The sequence below is a fragment of the Oryzias melastigma genome, linkage group LG6 (assembly GCF_002922805.2).
Source record: "Oryzias melastigma strain HK-1 linkage group LG6, ASM292280v2, whole genome shotgun sequence".
NCBI classification, from domain to species: Eukaryota; Metazoa; Chordata; class Actinopteri; order Beloniformes; family Adrianichthyidae; genus Oryzias; species Oryzias melastigma.
The window spans coordinates 15801108-15822120 of NC_050517.1; the positions used below are offsets into that span (position 1 = coordinate 15801108).

The window sequence follows — 21013 nt, forward strand, 5'->3', positions numbered from 1 at the left end:
TACTCAAAAAACACAGTTGTAGTCTTAAATTATTTAAATATATCCTCTGTCATGCGAAATATGCTGCAAGAACACGTTAAAGACACACAAAAAAATTCGATTGGAATGGGCCATCTATGTACCATTCAGCACAATTTTACATACAAATTTTGCCTGTAAATATTTTTTTAATTATTTATTTTTTCAATATGTGCTTATTATTGTGTGTAAGAAATGTCCTTCCGCCCTTTTTAAGCTTTTACTTAAACATTTAAATATTTTTTCTAAGTTTTACTCAGTGTGAGGAGGTGGTTGACAGAATGGTATCTTCCAAGCTAAAGTCTCGTGGCGAAGGAGAGGAGAGAGTTAAACTAGTGCCAGTCACCGCGTGGTGGGGTTGTTTCCTCCACCCACACACACGCACTCCCACACAGAAGCTCTATTTTGTCCCACGGAGAGCGTCAGAGCAGACCCGTAGACTCCTGTACCGACTCGGAGCGTTTCTGGAGAGCAAATTCAAAGTAAGTTTTCTTTCATTTTCATACGGCTAAAGCTAGCTTAACCTCCACAAATGTCTTATTTCATCGTTCACGCGCTCCTCTAAAGTTGAGTTTAAGTCTAGTTCGGATTTGTCGGGTGAACGAAGGATTTTTAACGGGGAGCTTTAAAGTTTTTACAACCTTTGGAGTGAACTAAAGTGTGGAAACGTAGAGTGTTTTGACGGTTCCTCGCGCCTTGAAATGTTTAAGTGTTTGAGGCTAAAATCTTCTGGCTATGGCGGACCGCTAACTCTAGATGTGAAGCATCGAACTGCCTCAAGGAAAGCTGCTTTATTGTTGTTTTATTAATTACAGAGTGACCTTACTTTTGAAAAATTAATCGTAGAACACTAATTAAAAAGCACTTGAACAATATAGGGTTATAATAACCAAAGTTGTGATGTAAGAAAACTTTTCTTTCTCAGTTAAAACCACAAGTTCCTCTATTCTATGGAATAACATGTATACACACATACTACTGACTGTTTTTTCCCCATACACTGAAAATCCTGGAAGAGAAAGCCCTTTCTTTGAAAAAATGGCGTTCATAACTGATCTAACAAAAGTAAAAGTAACTTTATTTTAGATGTGAAAGTAAAAGTGTGGGATGAAGGTTTTTAATTTCTCAAAGATGTATTTTTAGTGTGTGTTTTTCCCCTTCAGCTCATAACCTAACAGATATTTAAAGTGGGTCACATAGGAAAAGGCTTGCCTGCCTTTTTGTGCCGAATGCTGAATCCTATACCTGAAAATTCGTTATTAAAATGGTTATAACTTGGAGGTGAAAGAATTGGGGAAGGTCAGGTGACTTTTTTTTGAAACGTTTAACTTTTGCTCTTTACTGGATTGCATACACATATCGGGGATTTTGTAAGGTTCTTTTTTTTCTTAACAACAAAGAAGATCATGGTTTGGGGATTTCTATACTGCGCTGTTGAAACATCTCACTTTCCACTTGGTTTTGTTGTTTCATTATTTTTTCATTTTTTGGAAGAGAATAGGCAGGAAACTTCCTTGTTACTTACTACAAAGTCATAAAATAAAGCTCTTCTTAACATTCTCTACCTGTTTCCACTTAATAACGCTATTATTATAAGAATTAGAGAATGAAGTGTTCGTTTTAAATAAAGGTGGGCCAAAGCTGGAGTCATGTGTCCTGTTATTCTAAAGAAGCAATAGAAAGAGTTCTGTAGTCATCACCATCTTTGATGGCAAACTTTGGTATTTAGGAAAATGGGAAAACAATCAGTTGTTAGGACGCACTCATTAAAGTCCACTTTTATTATGATGCTTCTTCATAACGTAGTATAATGTTTGTTTTTGTTGGAGAATTAAATGTGTTAGCGTCCTTCAGGATCAAATTTCTAGCAGCTACTTTATGCTTTGCTCTTAGCTATAGTTTTAATGGCTTCAATTCACAAGTCAGAAAAGGCTGGTTCTTTTGTGTGGTAGATTGAGGATGCTGTTTAAGAGTTCCTTTTAAAGATAGTTTTTAACAGAAAAAAGAAAAGCTGTAGGAAGTGCAGATTAACTGATGTGGAAACAATTTGCACATATATATTTAAAATAAATAATAAACACAGTTCGTTAACTTAATGTGTTACAGATCCTCCAAACAAATTGAACTTCTTCACATTAGAAATTAAGAAAAGCATATTTTTACATCTTTTCAGTTTTGTGAATTCCTCTTACTTACTTATTTTTTTCATACTTTGATTTATTCATTGACTTTTTTCATACGCAGCAAACATTATGAGTTGACCCACATCCCGTGTTAACCTGTTGTGACCTCTTTTTCCAACACCAGTGACACACTTCTGCAATTGACAGAACTGAAAGGACATTGTTTTGTTTTTAATCACAAGCCATACACTTTATTTTTTAAATTGTGCTTTATTTAATTTTACTTCTGACCTTTAAGTAAAACTGATTACAGTTAACCATTTAAATAATGTGTGGTAGCTGTCTATGTAAAGGATTTTTCAATGGATAAATTCCGAAGTCTGAATTCTCCAGATCCAATCTTTCTGCACTCTGAACAGATTTGTTTTCCTCTTTTCTTTTCTGTTTCTTTTTTTTTAAAGACTTTTCTGCTGCTTTGATGTAAGTAGTGATGTCACATAAAGACACAATGGCGCTACAGGGGGCAAAAGAGAAACATACTTTATTTGTCGGTTTTGCCAATGACCTTTTGAGGTTTCCATTTTAAGTACTTTTAGAATGTTATTTAATCTGTACTCAATTATTTCTTTAATAAATAACAGAACATTTTTTTTATTTCTGTATTCAGCATTGACATTTTTCAAAAATGGGAACATATAGCCACAATTGGTAACAAAATTCAGTTCTGTGGATTATTTTCTTTAAAGTAATGAGAGATTCCTTCGTTGTAAGAAAGTGTTGAGGCTCAATCTGTGAAGGATGGTTATCATAACTAAGCTTTTTTTAATCCAAGCTGCTACTCAACAATCTCAACAGCAATCTCCTTTGAGGATTATCTACTTAGCAGTCGTATCTTCCTCTGGTTTGAGCTTTACACTCTGTTCCGTTTTGTAAACAGGATGCTGTTAATATTTAGGCCATAAGGAACATTTAATAGATGAATAGTTATGTTTATGTATAATCAATCAATGAAAACAAAATGCTGCATTAGAGTGCAGAAAGCTTGAAGGCTTTAGCAAAAATCAGTTTGTCATTAAATAAATGGGTTATTAAACATTGATGCACAGGATGTTCTAAAGAATTGTCACAACCCACCACTGGAGTGTATTTAAACAAATTTGGGGATGTATTCTTATTTGAACAAGACTATAGAGATATATAGGGAATAGGTGGACAGGGAGGAAATACTGCTGGGTGGGAACACTTAACCCTAACACCCTGGGGAGTGAGATCTTGTAAATGTAAAGTAGGCCTGCACAAAAAATAATGCTAAGTGAGCATCATCGCGATATCACCCTGCACAATACGTGTATCGCAAAAGATGCCATCAATTTAGATAAATGGCTACCCTAAATGTTTGCACAAATGCCAACCAGTGTTTTGGCAGCTTGGAGTATTTACCAAAGTAAATTTTTCACATTTGGATGGACCCTTTTTGTCTTAGATGCCTGCCCCCTACGTAGAGAAGGGTTATTTTAGGGTACAATCAAGTTATGTTGACTTTTATCTATATAAAACCGTTGCAGTAAAAAGGTAAATATGTTTTAGTTGTTTTTTGTCTTGCTTTGTGTTCGTTATGTTGTCATTGCAATATTGGTCACTAATATCACAGATCGCATGTTATGTTCACATGGTGCAGCCCTAATGTGTAGAACAGATGTTAGAGGAAGCTCAGGAAAAATCAGGGAAAAATCTAAAGTCTCGTCAGAGAAATGTTTTCTTTTCCTCTAAGAGGAGTTTTCAAAGAAAGAAAAGACTGCTATCTGATTAACTGTAACTATGCCCATTCAAAGTTAAAATAACAACAAAGGCTGAACATCTTTATGGATTGTTTTCTGTACTTTTGTCCTTTTGATGTTTTGACTGAGTTGAAATAGAAAAAAAAAAGTTTTTCTTTCACATTTTTATGTTCAAGAAAGCAGTTGTTTTTGTTAAGAACTCAATAAGTGAAGGTAAAACAGCTAAAAAATAAACAAAAAAACCAGTGAAGTGATGAAATGTGAGTTTGAGTTAAACTTATTGACATCTCCAAAGAATGCTCAAACACAAGACCAGTCAGTTCTAACACTGACTTATTAAATTACTTTTTTTTTACATGTGTTGGACTTCAAGTTCTTCATTTAATAGTTACTAAGACTAAAACTACTGAGTCAATTCCCTGACGAAAATGGAGATGTTTGATTATTTTGTTTCCTGTGAAGACAGAACTAGACTTGACCACAAAGTTTCTCACATCGTCATCATGAGTTCACATCTCTTCCCACAATATTTTTTCCAACTTGCCCACCACTACATAAACTATGTAGCTGAATGTGTGATATTTCTGTTGTTCCATGGAGAACAAAACTTGTGAACAAATAAGGCTGGGGCCGTTGCTACAGTATAGCTGCGCCTCTTCAGGAATCTAGCTGTGCAGATGTTTCTGTGTTCCTGTTTGGTTGCTTCTTCAAACTTGGTTCTGTGGTTGAGTCATTGAAGTTTTTCTCCCCCATCGTAAATCTGATCTGTCTTCTTTTTCCCAGGTCAGCGACGCACTGAAGTATCTTCTCTGCCTTCAGACACACAACCATGGGGAAGGGATGCATCACAGTCACCAAATACTTTCTATTCCTCTTCAATCTCCTCTTTTTTGTAAGTTTATTTTTTTTATACAGAAGCAAATAGTGTTCTAGTTTGTCATCGAAATGGGTTCTCACCCTCACAGTACAAAAAATGCCTTACAAACTACATTAAACAATAGAATTAAAGATAACTGTGATACAAAAACATGAATTCATGCACCAGCTCACACATTTTGCATCTCTGTTTCTTTATTTGTCAATTTTTCCATATAAAGGAGTTTGGCGGGGATGCACAGTAAATCATTTGTTGCTCTGCAACGCAGGCAGATCTAAACATCCGCAGATGCTTTCCATTTGTCCCCCCCCTCCTCCTCCTGCTTGTACACCGGCTGCAGCATTAAAGTTCAGTTTGTGCTAAAACTGCAGGCCCTTAAAACTGACTCTTCCAAGATGTCCAGACTTTCTCAGGAGTCTGGGGCCATAAACCTGACGCAGACCTTTTGAAGTCGGCGCTGAACTGGTGTTTTAATAGGAAGCGTGTGTGTCTGTCAAGTTTTTGTCCATGTGGACAAACGCTTCCCTAGAATAAGGGCTGAGGGGAAGCCAGGAAGTGGTGGGCTAATGATGACTGCATTCTGTGCAAATGGACAGCTTTTTAAGCCAAGGCACTAATTATTGTTGGGGGCATGAATACAAGCAGGAAGTTGACGAATAAAGAGGACCTCTGAACAATTATACCACACATCCAAACTGGTGCTGGGTTTAACTGCACCTGCATTCTTCACTTTGTAACTTCTTTATGACTAAATCAGATCGTTTCCCTGCGGCTTTTGTGTGCTGGGAAGTTATTGTTTCTAGTTTAGAGTTGAACATTGTTTTTATTTATTTATTTCCTTCTTTTATATGTTCTTTTGTAGTCTTCTTTTTCTTAAGGTGCTAACTGTAAATGAATCAAATCATTTGCTTTAAACCTTTCTGAACCTGCTAAAGTGCCTCTATGAGAAACAAATAAACAAAGCATGTCGAGAAGAGTTGAGAACTGATTACTTCCAGATGTGAAAGGAAGGAAGAAAAAAAATCCCCCTCTTCCTAATCCATATCATAACAGATTCCAACTTTTATTCTCATGAGCTTCAGTGCCTGACTATTTCCTTTCCTTTTTCACAGATCTTTGGAGCATTGATCATGGGCTTTGGACTCTGGGTCCTCTTTGATAATCAGAGCTTCATCACTGTTCTCCGTAAGTGTCGTCATACCCTGAAAAACACTCGCTGCCGTGCTTCCTTCCTAGTCCAGTTGTAATAAATTTCTCCACAATAGAGCTCGTAGCACTTGAAGTGCTTCAAAACCGTGTAAACGGAATAGATTGTAAAATTAAGGAAATCCTGAAATTCTTGACCTCTCTAATGTATTTTTAAGTGGACAATGAATCAAAATATGTGCCTAAGCAAAACCTACCTGCCAGGCATGAAAAGGTAAGAACCATATAGAACAGGTTGGTCAAAAAGCTCTTGAATTCCATTAAATTTGTAGCGGTAATCCTAAATTGTAACACTTTTATTCATCCTACTTTTAAGTTGATGCACAGATGAATTCTTGCCTTTTAGCAGATGTTGCAACAAATATTTATTGACTTTGTTTGAGAAAGAAACAAAGTATCCAAATTAAATGCTGAAATATTCAACCTTATTTATTTCTTTATTTATCTATCTGTTTATTTTTTTATTGGATGACAGTACATCCTCTGTGAATGCAACAGAAACCATCAGATTAAATCCACGTCTGATCTTTTCTTTTGCAAGGCTGGAGAAAAGCTGCTGTGCATGGAAACTTTTGGTTGCCATAAACTCTGTCATAAATAATTTTAGTGCGTTCAAGCCACATGGTGTATTTTCTAGAGCTGCACTTTTAGTTTTGCCCTCATTCTTTTTAATACTCTTACAGTTTTATCCTCTGGCAACCTGAGAATTTGTAAGTCATTCTTAAACATTTGGGGATTGTAAAAAAGACAGAGGATCTTTGTGGAGTTTTAGGGTCTGGTTTCTGTTTGAGACTGAAGCAGTATAACTTTTGTTCCTGTATTTTTACTGTATTCATTTTCTTTTATTTTATTCTTGTGCTTATCTGTTCCTCAATTTGACAAATTGAAATGCAGGCACTGTCTTAGGTCCCTGTCCAACAACTCCTATTGTTGACCTTCAAGCTCACTTTTCTTCTTTGTTGTATTCTCTGATCTTTTTCTGAAGACTCTTTCTTCCATCCACAGACAGGTCTATCTGTACTTGCCTGTCCTCTACATCAGATGCTAGGGCTTCCTATGACTGTGCGTCATTCTCCACTCCTGCTCTTGCTGACCTTATTAGGATTATTGATCTGAATTAAGCCTTTGTCACAACTGCCCTTGCTGGTGGATACGGGCTGTCTGTGGGCAGAAAACGAGCCAACTTGTTTGGTGGCCCGTACAAAATATCCAGATCGTAGACCGCTCGGTGAGCCCGTATTGCGGGCAGGTTACAGTCAGCACTTACACAACATGTCAGGGTAAGTTAGAGCAAAGTAGGTAAGACACAGGTGTGTCGTACAGATTTTTACATTTTTCCACACCTCAAATATTGTGCACTGTGGACAATATTAGTGCCATTCAGGTGATATGAAGAAATGGAAAATGAAGATATTAGACAATCAGCGTACTTTGTGTGGGCATTCTAAGGACACTTGCGTATTGCTTGTACATCGTGTGTGGAGAATGTACACAGTGCCGTAAGGGGCCATTACGGGCACCTTAAAAATGACTAGAGTGTCTTGTAAGGACACTGTTTGACAGCATCACTTGTATTATGCTTTCAAATATTTCACAATACAATTACTGTACGCGCAACAATTCACGACGTCCCTTGAGGTGGCCACAGGAGCGTCAAAGTAAGTGCAAGACACATCTGCGCTCCCCTCAAGATGCAGCCGCTCCTGTGTACAGCCTTTTACGGACCCAGACAACCCAAAAAATCCCTACGGGTCAACCCACTGTACGGGGCCATGTGACTAAGGTCTCATCCGTAGCTTTAATGGCGTAACCTAACATTGAGTCACTGCCTTTATGAGTTGCTAGTCCACGATTGCCCCACCAGGTATCTATTCCTACCTTCCTGCTGTCCTTCCAGGCTGACATTTTGTCTTTTCCTCGCCATCAGCTTCCTTCTTCACAGCAGTCATTAGTTGGAATGTACCAGTTATAGATACCTAAATAAGCAACAAATCAAAATAAAGAGCAATCAATTCATTAGAAGCATTGTAGACACTAACCCATTTTCAACACCATGTTGTGGATGAGACGCATTGTTTTCCAGTGTCCCAGAACCACCTCCCACTCTGTCTGCATTTATACCCCCTGCTCTAAAAACACAAGCTGCTAATCAATTAGCATCAATCAATCCCAATTCTAACAACTAGTTACTAGTTATCCTGTTAAATGTCAGTCGCCATGACAGACATGAGGAAAAAGTGAAGATGAGAAAATGGAAAATGGAGGTGAATAAAATGCAAGACATGCCCAAGGAAGATAGAAAAAAGAATGATAGACTAAACTCTCTCCATCTGGTTTAGACTTTTAGGTGAAGTCAGAATCCACTAGAAAAGATGAGGGAACAGAATAAATAGGTAAATGGAAGATTTAGCACACCAGCAAAGACATCAGGTTAACAATTTTAACAAAATACAACAACCAGCAGGCAGGCATCTCTCACCTCCCATCATCTCAGTTCAACCACCACGCCCACTAAATTTGTCAATACCAGAAAGTAGGCTAATAGATTGATAAATGGACAGTAGAGCCACATGGCTAGGAGTACCCAATCCTGCATGATAGATAGATGCAACCCAGTGTAATAAACATGTCACTGGAATGTAACAAAGTGTTAGATCAATGCTCCCATTTTTTTTCTTTTTTTTTTTTTTTGCTTGGACAAAAATAAACCTTTTCTTTCAGGATATTCCTCCTTTTTGTTTTTGTGGCCTGTATTCTTCACCAGTCATCTCTAACTCATCTCAGGATTTGAGTTGAAAATCTCTAGTGGAACAAAAGCTCAAGGCTCATGGCTTTATTGACTTTTTGTGTTCCTCTCACGAGTTGTGTCTCTGCCTGATCATAAACAGGATCTCTCTTTTTTCACTTTCCCTTCTCCGAGCTGTGGTGAAACAGACCTTTGCAGCTGTCCCCGTAACCTCACAGAGTAGGCCTCAGTGTTTTGGTTTCAGGTTAGACTTTCTGTAGAGGAGCTCCTTCTTCTGTGCCTCTCTACATGTGTACTTGGATGTTGTAAGTTGACTTTATATGCATATAAAAGTGGGTTTGTCGTTCTTGTAGTCACCAAAATGGGTCTCTCTGTGTGTTGATGTAATAAAAGCCTGAGACATTTTACTCTTTGGAAAAATGAACTAACTTGGCAAAAAGTTACAAGTGCTGAGCCACTCGTCTTTAATTCAGATTTCCACATTTTCCATTACATTTAAATATAGACACAAGTCTTTTTCTTTCTTTTACTCTTTTAAGGTAAGCTGAATGTGCAGCTCTAGCCATGTTTACACTAAGACCTGCGATGCCAAGCAGTCCTCCTCCAGTCCTCCCTCCTTCACATCAGCCAGCTCGAAGGACAAATCATTCCTTCCTCTTTTATATGGAAAGTTCCAGAAAGACCACACAATGAACTATTATAGAATCACTAGCAAATGCCCACACAGAAATTTATTATAATACATCGGAGAGCAGGCAAGAAGAAGTCAAGAATATGTTTGTATTGACACACAATAGAGCAGATTGAGGAGTATCTGCTTCATTACTACTCTCATATAAAGAAACCTTTTAAAGACGATAGTTTTATAACATTTAAAGCAGGTACTATAAAAACAGAAAATTTGTAATGGGTTCCATCTTGAGTGCTAACTGAAAGAAGTTCTGCAAGTTCCTGTTGTGGTTTCTTTTTCCTTTTTTCTACCATCCATTTCCTATGACAAAATCCTACACTCTTCAGCAACAATAAGAAACATGATGATTGATTTTATTTATGAAGTGATGATTCATATGCATGGTTGTGTAAAGGTTCCATGCAGAGAACTCAAGAAAAATATAAAGCTCTTAATAATTTACAGTAATTACTCATTTTAAAATATTTTTAAGACTATTTATGACTATAGTTTGTAAATCAGAGATGGCTGTTGAAATGCCACAGCTTTAGTTGGGGTATTTTATTCTCATCAGTCTTTGAGTTTAGAAGTGCTGGGCAATATGGAAAAAATTGTATATCACAATATAATATATTTTAATCACAATAACAATATGTATCACGATATACTACAATAAAGTATATTTTTAGTTTTTCTCTAAAAGAATTGACAAAAAATTCATTACTTAACATGTAACTGAAAAGTCACAAATAAGAAAAATTTTTTTAGTTTCAAGTTTCTCAGTACGAAAACACATTATGGTAGAAATGATCGAAGAGAAATAGCATGAAGGACACTTTTTATCACCCATAATCATATGGGTGTATTCATAATAGTATTAAGCCTTTTTTTCTACAGTCAATGTTTATGATTTACTTTAGTAGTTTCCACTTCTATACACTGCTAAAACTTTAACTCAGCCACACACATCCATGTCGTTTGAGTTTTCTAACATTGCTGTTTCTGTGTCGACATTGTGGCTCAAAAATGTTTTCAGCATGCACAGAAATTGTGCACCCAGTTTGTCTTTTGAAAAGCGTTTGCTGCTCTTGGCTTCACAGAAACTGGCTTCCTGTTCTTGGGCAGTTCGTGTATACAAAGACTGAAATCATGTGTCAGCAGGGTTCTGCATATAGAACATGCAGTGTGCATGTCTGCCTTACTTTAAATGCTACCCTGTTACCACATAAACACTCAGCACATGTTGACCCGAGTCATGTTGGCTTTCAATTATGTCCAAAACCGCCGGTGTAGACACACAGGCAGACTTGTGGAAGCACTTGACGATGTTTGAACCACCCTCTTTAAAACTTGTTTAATGTCACATTTTTGTTGCTGAATTAGGGTTGAAGCTCTAAATAACTTCCTATCCTGTCGAGTAAGTTAATTTTTCAGCTTTAAAACGCTTTGAAGTATAAACTAGAGTCATGCAATTTGATAGTTGGGTGACGTTGGAGCCTACATCCAGTGATTTGAACGTTTACAGAGCAGCATAAACAACTCAAGAAATATTCCCAGAATGCTCTCAGATGTCTGAAGAGTTTCGTAACATATTAGCATCTTTTGGTCTTAAATGTTAAAGCAGTGAAGGGGAATCCTGCAGTTTCTTTAGACTTCTTCACCCTGAAGTTAGGAAAAAGAGAGCTCTACGGTTTGCTCAGGCCAAACTTTTTTTTATTACTTTGAGTCGCTTCCCAAAGCTCAGACTCTGGCTTCATCTGCAGACAGAACTGTGTCGCTGTGGGGCCTCGGCCAAACCAGATAACACAATCATGTAGCAGCTCCAGTGTTTGTCCTCTCCAACCTCGCAATAATTTTCAGTCCCTGCCCCCTCCTCCACCTCTTGAATCCCTCCACTGCACATACCAGAGACAGAAATCAATTAATCTAGCCAGAGGCTGGCCTGTCCTTGTTTCACTCCCTCTGGTGGTTTTCTGTTTTAAAATAAGTTTCCATGGAAGAGAATATTCTCAGTGCTCCGAGTTGAGCGGAGACATGGCTGCTCTGTGAATAGCTTAGCAGTTTGTTTGCCTATGAGCATTTTCGTTTGCATCAAGTCTTTTTCATGTTAAAAACCATAACTATTTCTGTTAATACTAGGCTCTAGATTGTGTCTCGGGTGTACTAAAACAGTCTATTGATGTGAAACTCTTCATGTTTTCTGCAGATGAATCATCTCACACTGTGAAAGTGGCTTCGTACATCCTCATCGGTGTGGGCTCCCTGTCCATGGCCATGGGCTTCTTTGGATGCATTGGAGCCATCTATGAGATCCGTTGTCTGCTGGGTTTGGTAAGGACATTATCTGTCTTTAAGCTTTTGTAAATGCATGGTCCGACCCCACATTATATCTTTGAGCTTCCTAGATTCCACAAACCATCTTGTGCTCTGGGATCATCGGGTCACGTTTTATTGGTTTTCCGTCACAGACGGTTTAAAACTAGAGAATCAAGCAGAGAGAGGATGTATAAAGCGGGAGTGGTGGTCCCTCCCCAAGAAAACCTTTTCCTCACCTTGTCAGCACTAATATGTCATCTTCCACAGGTTGTTGACACCCAATCCAGTTGGACCTCAGAGTCAGAAAAGGCTCCTAAAATTCTGGATTTAATTGGTGAAATAACAGAGTAGCATCTTTTGGTGGATTTTAATGCTCATAAGTGCTACCCAAAAAGTCAGCTCTGCCTCTCATTCCTCAAATGTGCATTCCTGACAAATGTGGAACCTTTTAAAATCATAATAAACAGACTTTTCTCAAATGATTGCTAAGAAGCTACAACAAAGAAACATCCTAAATACATTTTTCTTGACTTTTGTTTTATGCTTACATCCATCAAACACTTGACTATTATCTGCACACTTTTTTAAACAGTTTAAATTATGAAATCTCCATCCAAAAATGACCATGCGGGCTCTGGAGCTTTGGCAATAGCACACGACAGATTCCTGCTGACAGTTAAGCCTTTCAGCATTTTCTGCTAATGTGTTGGAGCGGGAGCTTGCAGCACGCAGGGATTTGCTCAGGGGAGGGTGGCGCGACAGATAAAGCCAGTGAAATGTAAGGGGGGTTTCAACAAGAGTGGGGAGGGGTGTCTGACCTCTACAGAGTTAAACCTGTGAGGGGTTAACTGGAAAACCGCTGTGACCTACTTATCCCAGTGACTGTAAACCCCAGCACTGCACACAAACAGGCATAACTGTTGGGGGGCCTTGAGTAATGTAGGTTATAAAAGTGTTACAATTATTTATACATTTATACAGTTAAAGTAACAAACTTTCAGGGCAAAAACAACCAAATTTCACCAATAAGGAATAATAATTTAAACTTTCGGTATGATTTAAGCTTTTGTGTTGCTTTAAGTATGAAATTAGGTTCCCATAAATTTTGATTTAGACTTTTTCTGATCATGTTTGGCTGAATATCTGTTTTCCATTTTTAATGTGTTTGAATGAGTGACATTTCCTTCATCTCCTCCTCCAGTATTTCACCTGCCTCCTGCTCATCCTCATTGCTCAGGTCACCGCTGGAGTTCTTATTTACTTCCAGAGAGATCGGGTAAAGACAACCACCTTTATTTGTTTTTGCTCTGTTTTTTCTCCTTAATGTTTGGGATTGAGTCCTAAATCTTTGTTTTGTAACATCTTTTGGTCTAAATTGAGCATTTTTTTAATCTTTATCCATAAAACAATCCAATTTCATGCACCTTTGCACTTTTTAGTTCCCTCTCACAGCTTCTGGTGTCTTTTACATGAACCATTTTGGCCTTTTCGAAACCTGTGATAGTTTTCAGTTCAACAAACAAGTTTCAGGTCAGGATCCATGTAACTTCAGATCCTCAAAGAAATGAATCTGGTGGACAAAAATAGACATTAGATTAGATTAGAATTAGATTAGAAATGGTTTATTTCAAGCAATCAAGAAAAGAATAATTCCTGTGCATTGCAGTCAATCATCAGAAGTTTACATCCATAAAGACAATTCAAACACAGGATACCTAGACATTAAGAGATTGATTGAAAGGGAGTGGGAGGAAGCAAATTTATATAATCTCACTCCGCCTCGTCCATACCATTCCCTTCCTGTGTCTTACCATTATCTGGTTCATAACTTAAGAACAGATGTTTATATTTTCCCAACTTGGATTCAGGTTATTAAAAAAATCAAAATTATCAAAATTCAGACAAAATGTGCTGATTATTTTCCATTAGAAAAAATAATTACTAAAAATAGAGTATCAAACATCATCAAAAATATATTTATATTTTCTGATTATTTTATTGGAAACGTCATTAATGTAAAGCAAGTATTATAGGAATTTAAGCTGTTTTTTTATTTTTTTTTAATAGAAAAATCATCAGAACAAATCAGGTAACCCAAATGACTGTGTACGGATAATTTTCATTAGGAAAGTCATTAACATGAGTCAAGTATCAATGATCAAAAATATGTGCTGATTATTTATTTATTATTATTGTTGCTTTTTTACACATAAATCACACTTTAGGAATCCAAGTGGAGTGAGATGCCTAAGGTTGAACAATCCTTCCTGTCTTCTCGTCTGAATGTCACTACTATTCAGTCAGGAGCATGTTTATGATTTATGTGGGCCGGTTTTAGACGACTCTGTAGCCTCTTGAAGTAGTGTTTTTCTTTGCTGAATGAAAGTAGACAAAGCTGTTGTCACATACTGACATTGACCTGCTGCACAGTTGTTCCCTAAACTCTGTCATTCATGTTCAGAATTTGGTATGAATGTAGAAAAAGTGAACCTAAAAAAAGAACAAATCACAAACTAAGCACTAAAAACACGCCTAATTCAATAAAAGTGTACAAGAGAAAAACTCCACACATAAAGGTTTGGCTCAAATTTTAAATTTTGTCATGTTAACATTTTTTTGTACTTCGACAATATAACTAATTAAGGCTTGTTGAGGAACACAATATTTTGTTTACAACACTTTCTGCAAGTTTGAAAAAAAACCTGAGTGAAGCTAATAAACAAAAGCAGACTCGCTCTACATTCTATTCTTATCACAGTATTGTTCTGGTCAACTACAACACTGCAGACCTTTGTGTTTGCTCAGAAGGGAGGGTCCTGTTTGAACACACACATGTTTCAGGCCTCTTTGGTTTTCTTCCTGCCTAACAACAAAAACCCGGCAGATCGGCAGAGATTGTTGCTGCAAAGCCTCCACTGTGACTGTACGTATGGAAGGGTCTCTGTGTCAGTGAGTCTCTGATAGCACAGCGTCGGTAGCCTCCCTGTGTTTAAGGCTCACCACAGGGCAGGGCGGTGCCCGTTCCCAGAATAGGGTGAGGTTCTCACTTAATTTCAGTAGAGCTGAGAAGACGCATCAGAGCCAGCTCTCTGTGGTCTTCTTCACATGCACTCATTTACTTTTTAAAGATTTTTTTTTTACGCTGTGTTTTTCACAAATATAAATGCCGTAGCCGAATTGTTGGAAAGTTTGTTTGTTTGTTTTTTTGCCCTTCATTTTCTCTGAACTGTACACCTGATTAATACATGTTCAAAGCAAGAAAATTGAATTACAGAGATTCAAAAGTTGCTCAAGAATCAGTAATAATGGCACTCTTTTTTTTTTCTCCAGCTCAAATATGAGATGTCCAACATCATGCAGGGCATGATCATCAACTACACCGGGCTGAACAGGACCACGGAGCACACGTGGGACTACATTCAGAAAACTGTGAGTTTGACGGGTTCACAAACTGAAAAGTAGACTTTAGTCAAAATGAATTTTTGTTTAAAGTTCTTCTAAAATTTCAAACTATTAATTTCTGAATCCAATTTTCATTTTTGTTGGTTGAAATTAAAATTCAGGTTTATTTTTATTTAAAAAAAAATCTATGCTAGAGATTGGTTATTCAGGCAGTTTTTTATTCAGATTTTATTGTTCAACCTCCAATACTGCTACCACAGCAGTACAATATTCAATAGGCCTTGTTTTCTGGCACATTCACATTTTATTTAGCTTGCTTATTATTATTTGTACAGTAAAGCTTTTAGTTTTAATAACACATTTTTGTCTCAGTTAGATTTCAACATATTTCGAATTAAATGATCCTTGGTGAAAATGATGTTTAGATTTCTTCAAATCTACAGTTGTGCGTATATTTGCAACAGATGTGTTTGGTTTTTTTAAGCAGCCTTGTGAAAACAGAAGTACCATTTGTGTTCCTCTTTTTATTTTGAGTGAAGAAACATCTTCAAAATAAACGTGTGAAGTGATGTCATTTGCTACAGCTCACAGAGCTAAAGAGCTAAAGAACTTTTAGGATCAAAATTAGAAATGACCTATTGACCAAATAAACTTCCTGTGTGACAGTCGTGCTTTCTCTTCATTGTTGCACATCAACACTGTTATTAGAGGTAAACTGCACTGGAGCTAAAACACATGGTTGTTGCTACATTCTTTTGAAGAGATTGATAAAGCTGGCATCATCAGTGAGAAAAAAATTTGATTTTTGAATTTGGGAAGAACCCAATCACTCACTTAATGAGAAAAACTCTCAGCTTTTAAAAACATCTGCCAGCAAGAGCTTTCCTGATGTGATGTCACCATCTTTAAATCTCATTAGATTCCATCTCTGTCTTATGTCCTTATTTTTCCATTTTTTTCTCAAATCATTTTCCCTTTTCTCCAGATGAAATGTTGTGGATGGACTGGTCCAGGGAACTGGTCTGAGAACCTTGTGATCAAGAACAACACCCAGAAGCTGTACTCGTGCTCCTGCCGCAACGAGTCCCTCCCCGGCTCTGAGATGAAGAGCGTGGGCCTGTGTGAGCACCTGTCGGATGACCTACCCGTCTACGAAACGGTACGCAACACGACACAAGAGTGTAACAGCAAAAACAAGGTGGCAAAAACACAGTCAAAGTTGATTCTGACAATTAATATTTGAACCTTACAGGTCCTCAGAAGGGCCTTCCCCCTGCAGAACAATCACATGTGCTTTATACTACAACAACACAACAAATGCATCACAATGCAGTCACATGCAGAGGAGAACATGAGACTGTCATGTCAGATCACACCGCTCAGCTTTCCTCACCAGTCAGGCCCATTTCTCACAAACAAGATGAGAGGCGGGAAAAAAGTTCTGCTGAAGCAATTCAGAACAAACTGTGAACTCCAACATCAAAGGATGAGAGAAACGAATGACATCATTTTCTTCTCGCTGCCCTGTGAGGATCAGGGTCTCGCCTCCAACAGTTAAAGGGGATGAAACAGAAATTGTTGTTTCCTTTATCTTTTTACATCACTGTGATATGGATATTTTGAGGTTAGGATTAAGTTTAGATTCTCAAAATATATTTCAAAATGACTAAAAAATTCCGGTCTGACTTGGATTTTGTTGAAAACGGGGAATGATTACTCAAAAAAAGGGCTTGTGAAGTCCTTTGTGTTTGTTGAGGTTTCTTTAGCTGTTTCTCAGTTGTATCAATGTATCACACAGTTCATGGTCATCACTGACCCCGTCATTCCCATCCATTCCTGCTCACCACTGCTGTGCTGAGTATCTTCTGTTTGGATTGGGACAAAGTTCCCCTTCGTGCTGAACGTCTGCGCTTTCATTTCTTGCTGCTTCAGAAGTCTTGTGGAGTCGTTTTGGTTCCAACATGCAAACCTAAGCTTTTCTCATGTTTTTTTAAGAGAACATGATTTTCAAACCACTTCAGTCTTTTTTAATGCCATACCAGTTTGATCTTTAGCGTATAACATGGTATTTACAGCTCATAAAAGTGCTAGTTCAGTGTTTGAATGCTCCCTAAGCAGGAAGCTCACAAAGCCTCTGCTTTAACAGAGGTCTTCACACCAGCTGCTGATCACTTTATCAACTTGTGCTAGTCTTTTCTTAGCAACACCTGCATGCAGTTTGCTAGTTTCATGGCCTGGTTAGTCCTGGAATGGACGGGAGACCACCTGGGACTACTAGGTAGTCCCGTCCAACAAAAAGAGAGAGGTCAGGAAGGCCGTCTGCCCTAAAAAGAATTCAAATCCCACATGTGAGTTTCACTTCACTGTGGCAGATCTAAAAACAGTTTGCCGTCTACATTTTCTGAGCTTAAACTCAGTTTATTCATATTTAGCCAGAAAATGTCTTTGAAAAAAATCCAGTTAAAATGTTTTCAAATATTTGTGAATATTTGATTACTGACTGAACCTGTGTTGCTAATTTGTGAAAATAAATCCCGTTAAAATCAAACCCTTTCTTTTACACACCTGGATAATGACTTCCCCACACCTGCTGTTTATAAATCTCGTCGCATTAGTTCTAGAAGATTCTCCTCAAACTCGATGACAGGAGTTCATATATTAATCCGCCTGCTGCTGGCTGCTAATCTCCCCACAGACTGGAGAGAGGTTCTGTGGATTTCAGGGTCCTGACATGATTGGTGGTTTGGAGATCTGCTCTTCCTGTTGGTCTCTGTTCTTTGAGTGGATGCTGTTTCTGCAGAGTTTTCACAGCTGTTTTTATGAAGATCCCACACGTTTGGTTTTCTCCAAATACTTTTTAAAAAGTACTTTCACTGTAAAAATAAAAAAACCTTGTAGCTGTTTTTTTTAGTATCTTTCCCAGAAGAAATTTTTATCTGGAAAGACCCACTTGGATCATATTTTGATCTGTTTTAAGAGCGTTCCCAGTGGACCTTTAAATGTGATGATGCAGTTTTTAGTAGTTCATTAGAAATTTGCCTGAGTTGTGGATTTCTAATGGCGTACATGGATCAGGTAGATGCATCAGAATGGAGCAGAGCATCATATTTTTTATGTAATAAATAGTTTTTTTTTTTTTTTAACTGCATTTTTTGTTCTGATTCACAACAATTTGAATAAAGAAACATTCAGAGATGCTATCTTAAGAATAATTTTCTTTATTTTTTGTCCTCCATTGACAGTTAAAAGGCACCAAAAACCAAATTTTATCAGAGTGGATCTTTAGGGTCCAGCACAAAGCACAGGGATACCTGTAAATCTCTCATTTAGCCTTAATTATGTTCATGCTTTCGTTCTTTCACAGACTGACAGCTTTCCCCTAATTAAAACATATTTACATATCTGAGCTTAGGAAATTGTGTAATGCTAGCTTGAGTTCAAATCTATTGTACGTAGTGAGCAGCTGACAGGTGAGACGAGCCGTTTGTGCTGAGATTTGTTCAAACACTGGGAGGGAAAGAGCGCTCTCCTGTTCTTTTGTTTGGTCTGTGTGTTTCTGAAACTCAACACCCTCTCAGCCCGGCGAAGCTTTGTTGTTCTCTCCCTCTCCCACTCAATCCAAAGCCAGCTTTTGTGCCCTTAAAAGTCTCCGTGCTCGTCCGGCTGGGAAGACACCACTCCTTTGTCTCCCCACACGTCCATTTGAGACTCCTTTACCTGTTTTCTAACTGTTTTTTTTTTCTTTTGTAGGGTTGCATCACTTTAGTGGAGAAGTGGCTGCGGGAAAACTGCGGAGTGATCCTGGGCATCTGTGTCGGTGTGGCAGTCGTGGAGGTACACATTTTTAATGGTTTCATTTTTAGAACCTAAAACCTATTTCATGGTATTTCTGCTGAAGTCTGCCCCCTACTGGTAGAAATTCTTATTTAAATAAAAAAGTAGTTTGATGCAAACTTTAGTGCTTTGGTCAATTTGAAACTCTCATGGCTAAACGTACGTCTCCATTTGCTGCAGCTGCTGGGGATGATCCTCTCCATGTGCCTGTGCAAGAGTGTGGTCCAGGAGGATTATACTAAAGTACCAAAGTACTGAGCTGAAGATGAAACCGTCACACAGACCAGCGGACTCTCTTTTTCTCCTTGCCTCTTTTTTTTTTTAACTCTCACACATTTATATAAACCAGCTGTCTCTGCTGTTGGAGTCCCTGACATCTTCCCAGCTGTGTAAACGTCTCACGCCCAGCGCAGCATGTCCCACACTCCCCTCTAAATCAAGGTTGACACACATGCTGGAAATAGATTCTCCCTATTATAGTTCCTGAGATTTTCTCGAGTGGGAGAGCTCACTGTTATTTCTGTTTGACACTATGCAGATATGTATTTTTTTCTCCTTGTGTCTTTAATTTTGTATGTTTTTGTTCACTTATTTGTCGTCAATGAAGCCATGTTGCTAAGAGTGAGCACTTTACAGCCAAATGTGTGTGTGGAGACCCTCTGAAAGATTACAGCCTCCTCAGATCCTGAAGCTGGTATTTTGGGGGCCGAGGGTGGAGGAGCGGCCCAGGGCAGGGTTGCTGCGGTGGAGGCTTTTGGCTTCGTGTCATCAAGCTCCCCCCCTACTTACAGTCACCCTGATGTTAAGCTCAGCTGAATCCCACCGCCGCCACCACCTCCTCCTATCCTTTCTCATCTGTAAAGCGTCTCTAAATCTGTCCTCCTGTTGGGAGTGCACAGCTGGCAGCCAGAAGCTTCTAAAAAAGCCAGTTCTGCTTGAAGTAAGTGCGTTGATGTTCGTTTTTTTACCTTATTTTTAGCTTTTTTTTTTTCCTTTCGTTTTACTGTCTATGGGATTATAGCACTTTGGTGCATTTGACATGAAAAGGGTTTTATTTCCTATCGTTTATGTTTCCCTCTGTTGTCAAGGGTGTGTAGAATGAGGCTGCATCTGCAGCTTGTCAGCACTTTTTGCTGTGAAACAGATTGGAATCAGTTGTTTGGCCTGAAAGCGATTAGTCTCATCACTTTCAAAAGCAAAAGAAAACTTTACAGCAAGCAGAAGTTTCATGGATTTAGAGGCAGCTGTTACCTGAAGTTTGATCTGTCTTTTTTAAAAAACGGTTTTATTTCTCTTTTCCTTCACGTGTTAGTGTTTGGTCTCTCTGCTTCGTTTCAAGACTCTTTATAGATGAATTTAGGTCATTTAGTGAGCAGCCTGCACTTTTATCTGTTGTCCTTTTATATTTCATCAAGTCTTTTACTCGAGGTCATTTTAAGCTGTTACTGTGAATGGAGTAATAGTTAGTTACAATTTCTTTGACCAGTCAAATTGATAATTATTTAAGTTAAGGAAAAATGAAGGCTTCTTATTGTTAAAATATTTTGTACACAAATGTTTAGTAAAAATACAAAAAAACCTGAAAGTTATGTTTGGAAACAGTTTTTATTACGTTTTGTTACTGAGAATGACAAATAAATCTGAATCCATAAAAACCTTTTGATGTTTTCTTTCATTTTATATTTATAATTTTAGCAAATAAATGTGAATATCTTTAAGTGAGTTTTACTTGTGTACCTAAATCAGCCAGAAGATGGCAGTCTAAGGTTAAAAAGTAATCTGCTCCTAATACACTTCTTCTAATAAACACGGTTGTAATGCAGACTTGAGAGGAAAACATTTTTTTTCTTTGATTTAATGCTTAGAATGAATCTGCATGCCTGAAGTTTCATTATTTTTTTATTACATTTTTTGAGAAATATGATTTAATGTATTTTCTGACTAAGTTTAGTCGACTGTCTCTGTTGCTCCATAAAGAGGAGCGCGTCGTCACATGAATTCCACTGCTGTGTCTCAGCAGGAACAAACAAACTTTCTCCTTAT

At 37.8% G+C, this 21013-nt stretch overlaps 1 protein-coding gene across 1 annotated transcript; it reads left to right on the forward strand.

Annotated features, from left to right (window-relative positions):
• The first annotated feature begins 301 nt into the window (after positions 1-301).
• Positions 302-20627, forward strand: cd82b (CD82 molecule b). The gene is made up of 9 exons (XM_024282575.2): positions 302-500; positions 4703-4811; positions 5909-5981; positions 11625-11749; positions 12936-13010; positions 15065-15163; positions 16122-16295; positions 18887-18970; positions 19151-20627. The coding sequence occupies exons 2-9, from the start codon at positions 4749-4751 to the stop codon at positions 19226-19228; spliced, it is 771 nt and encodes a 256-aa protein (XP_024138343.1). The 5' UTR covers positions 302-500; positions 4703-4748; the 3' UTR covers positions 19229-20627.
• Positions 20628-21013: the final 386 nt, after the last annotated feature.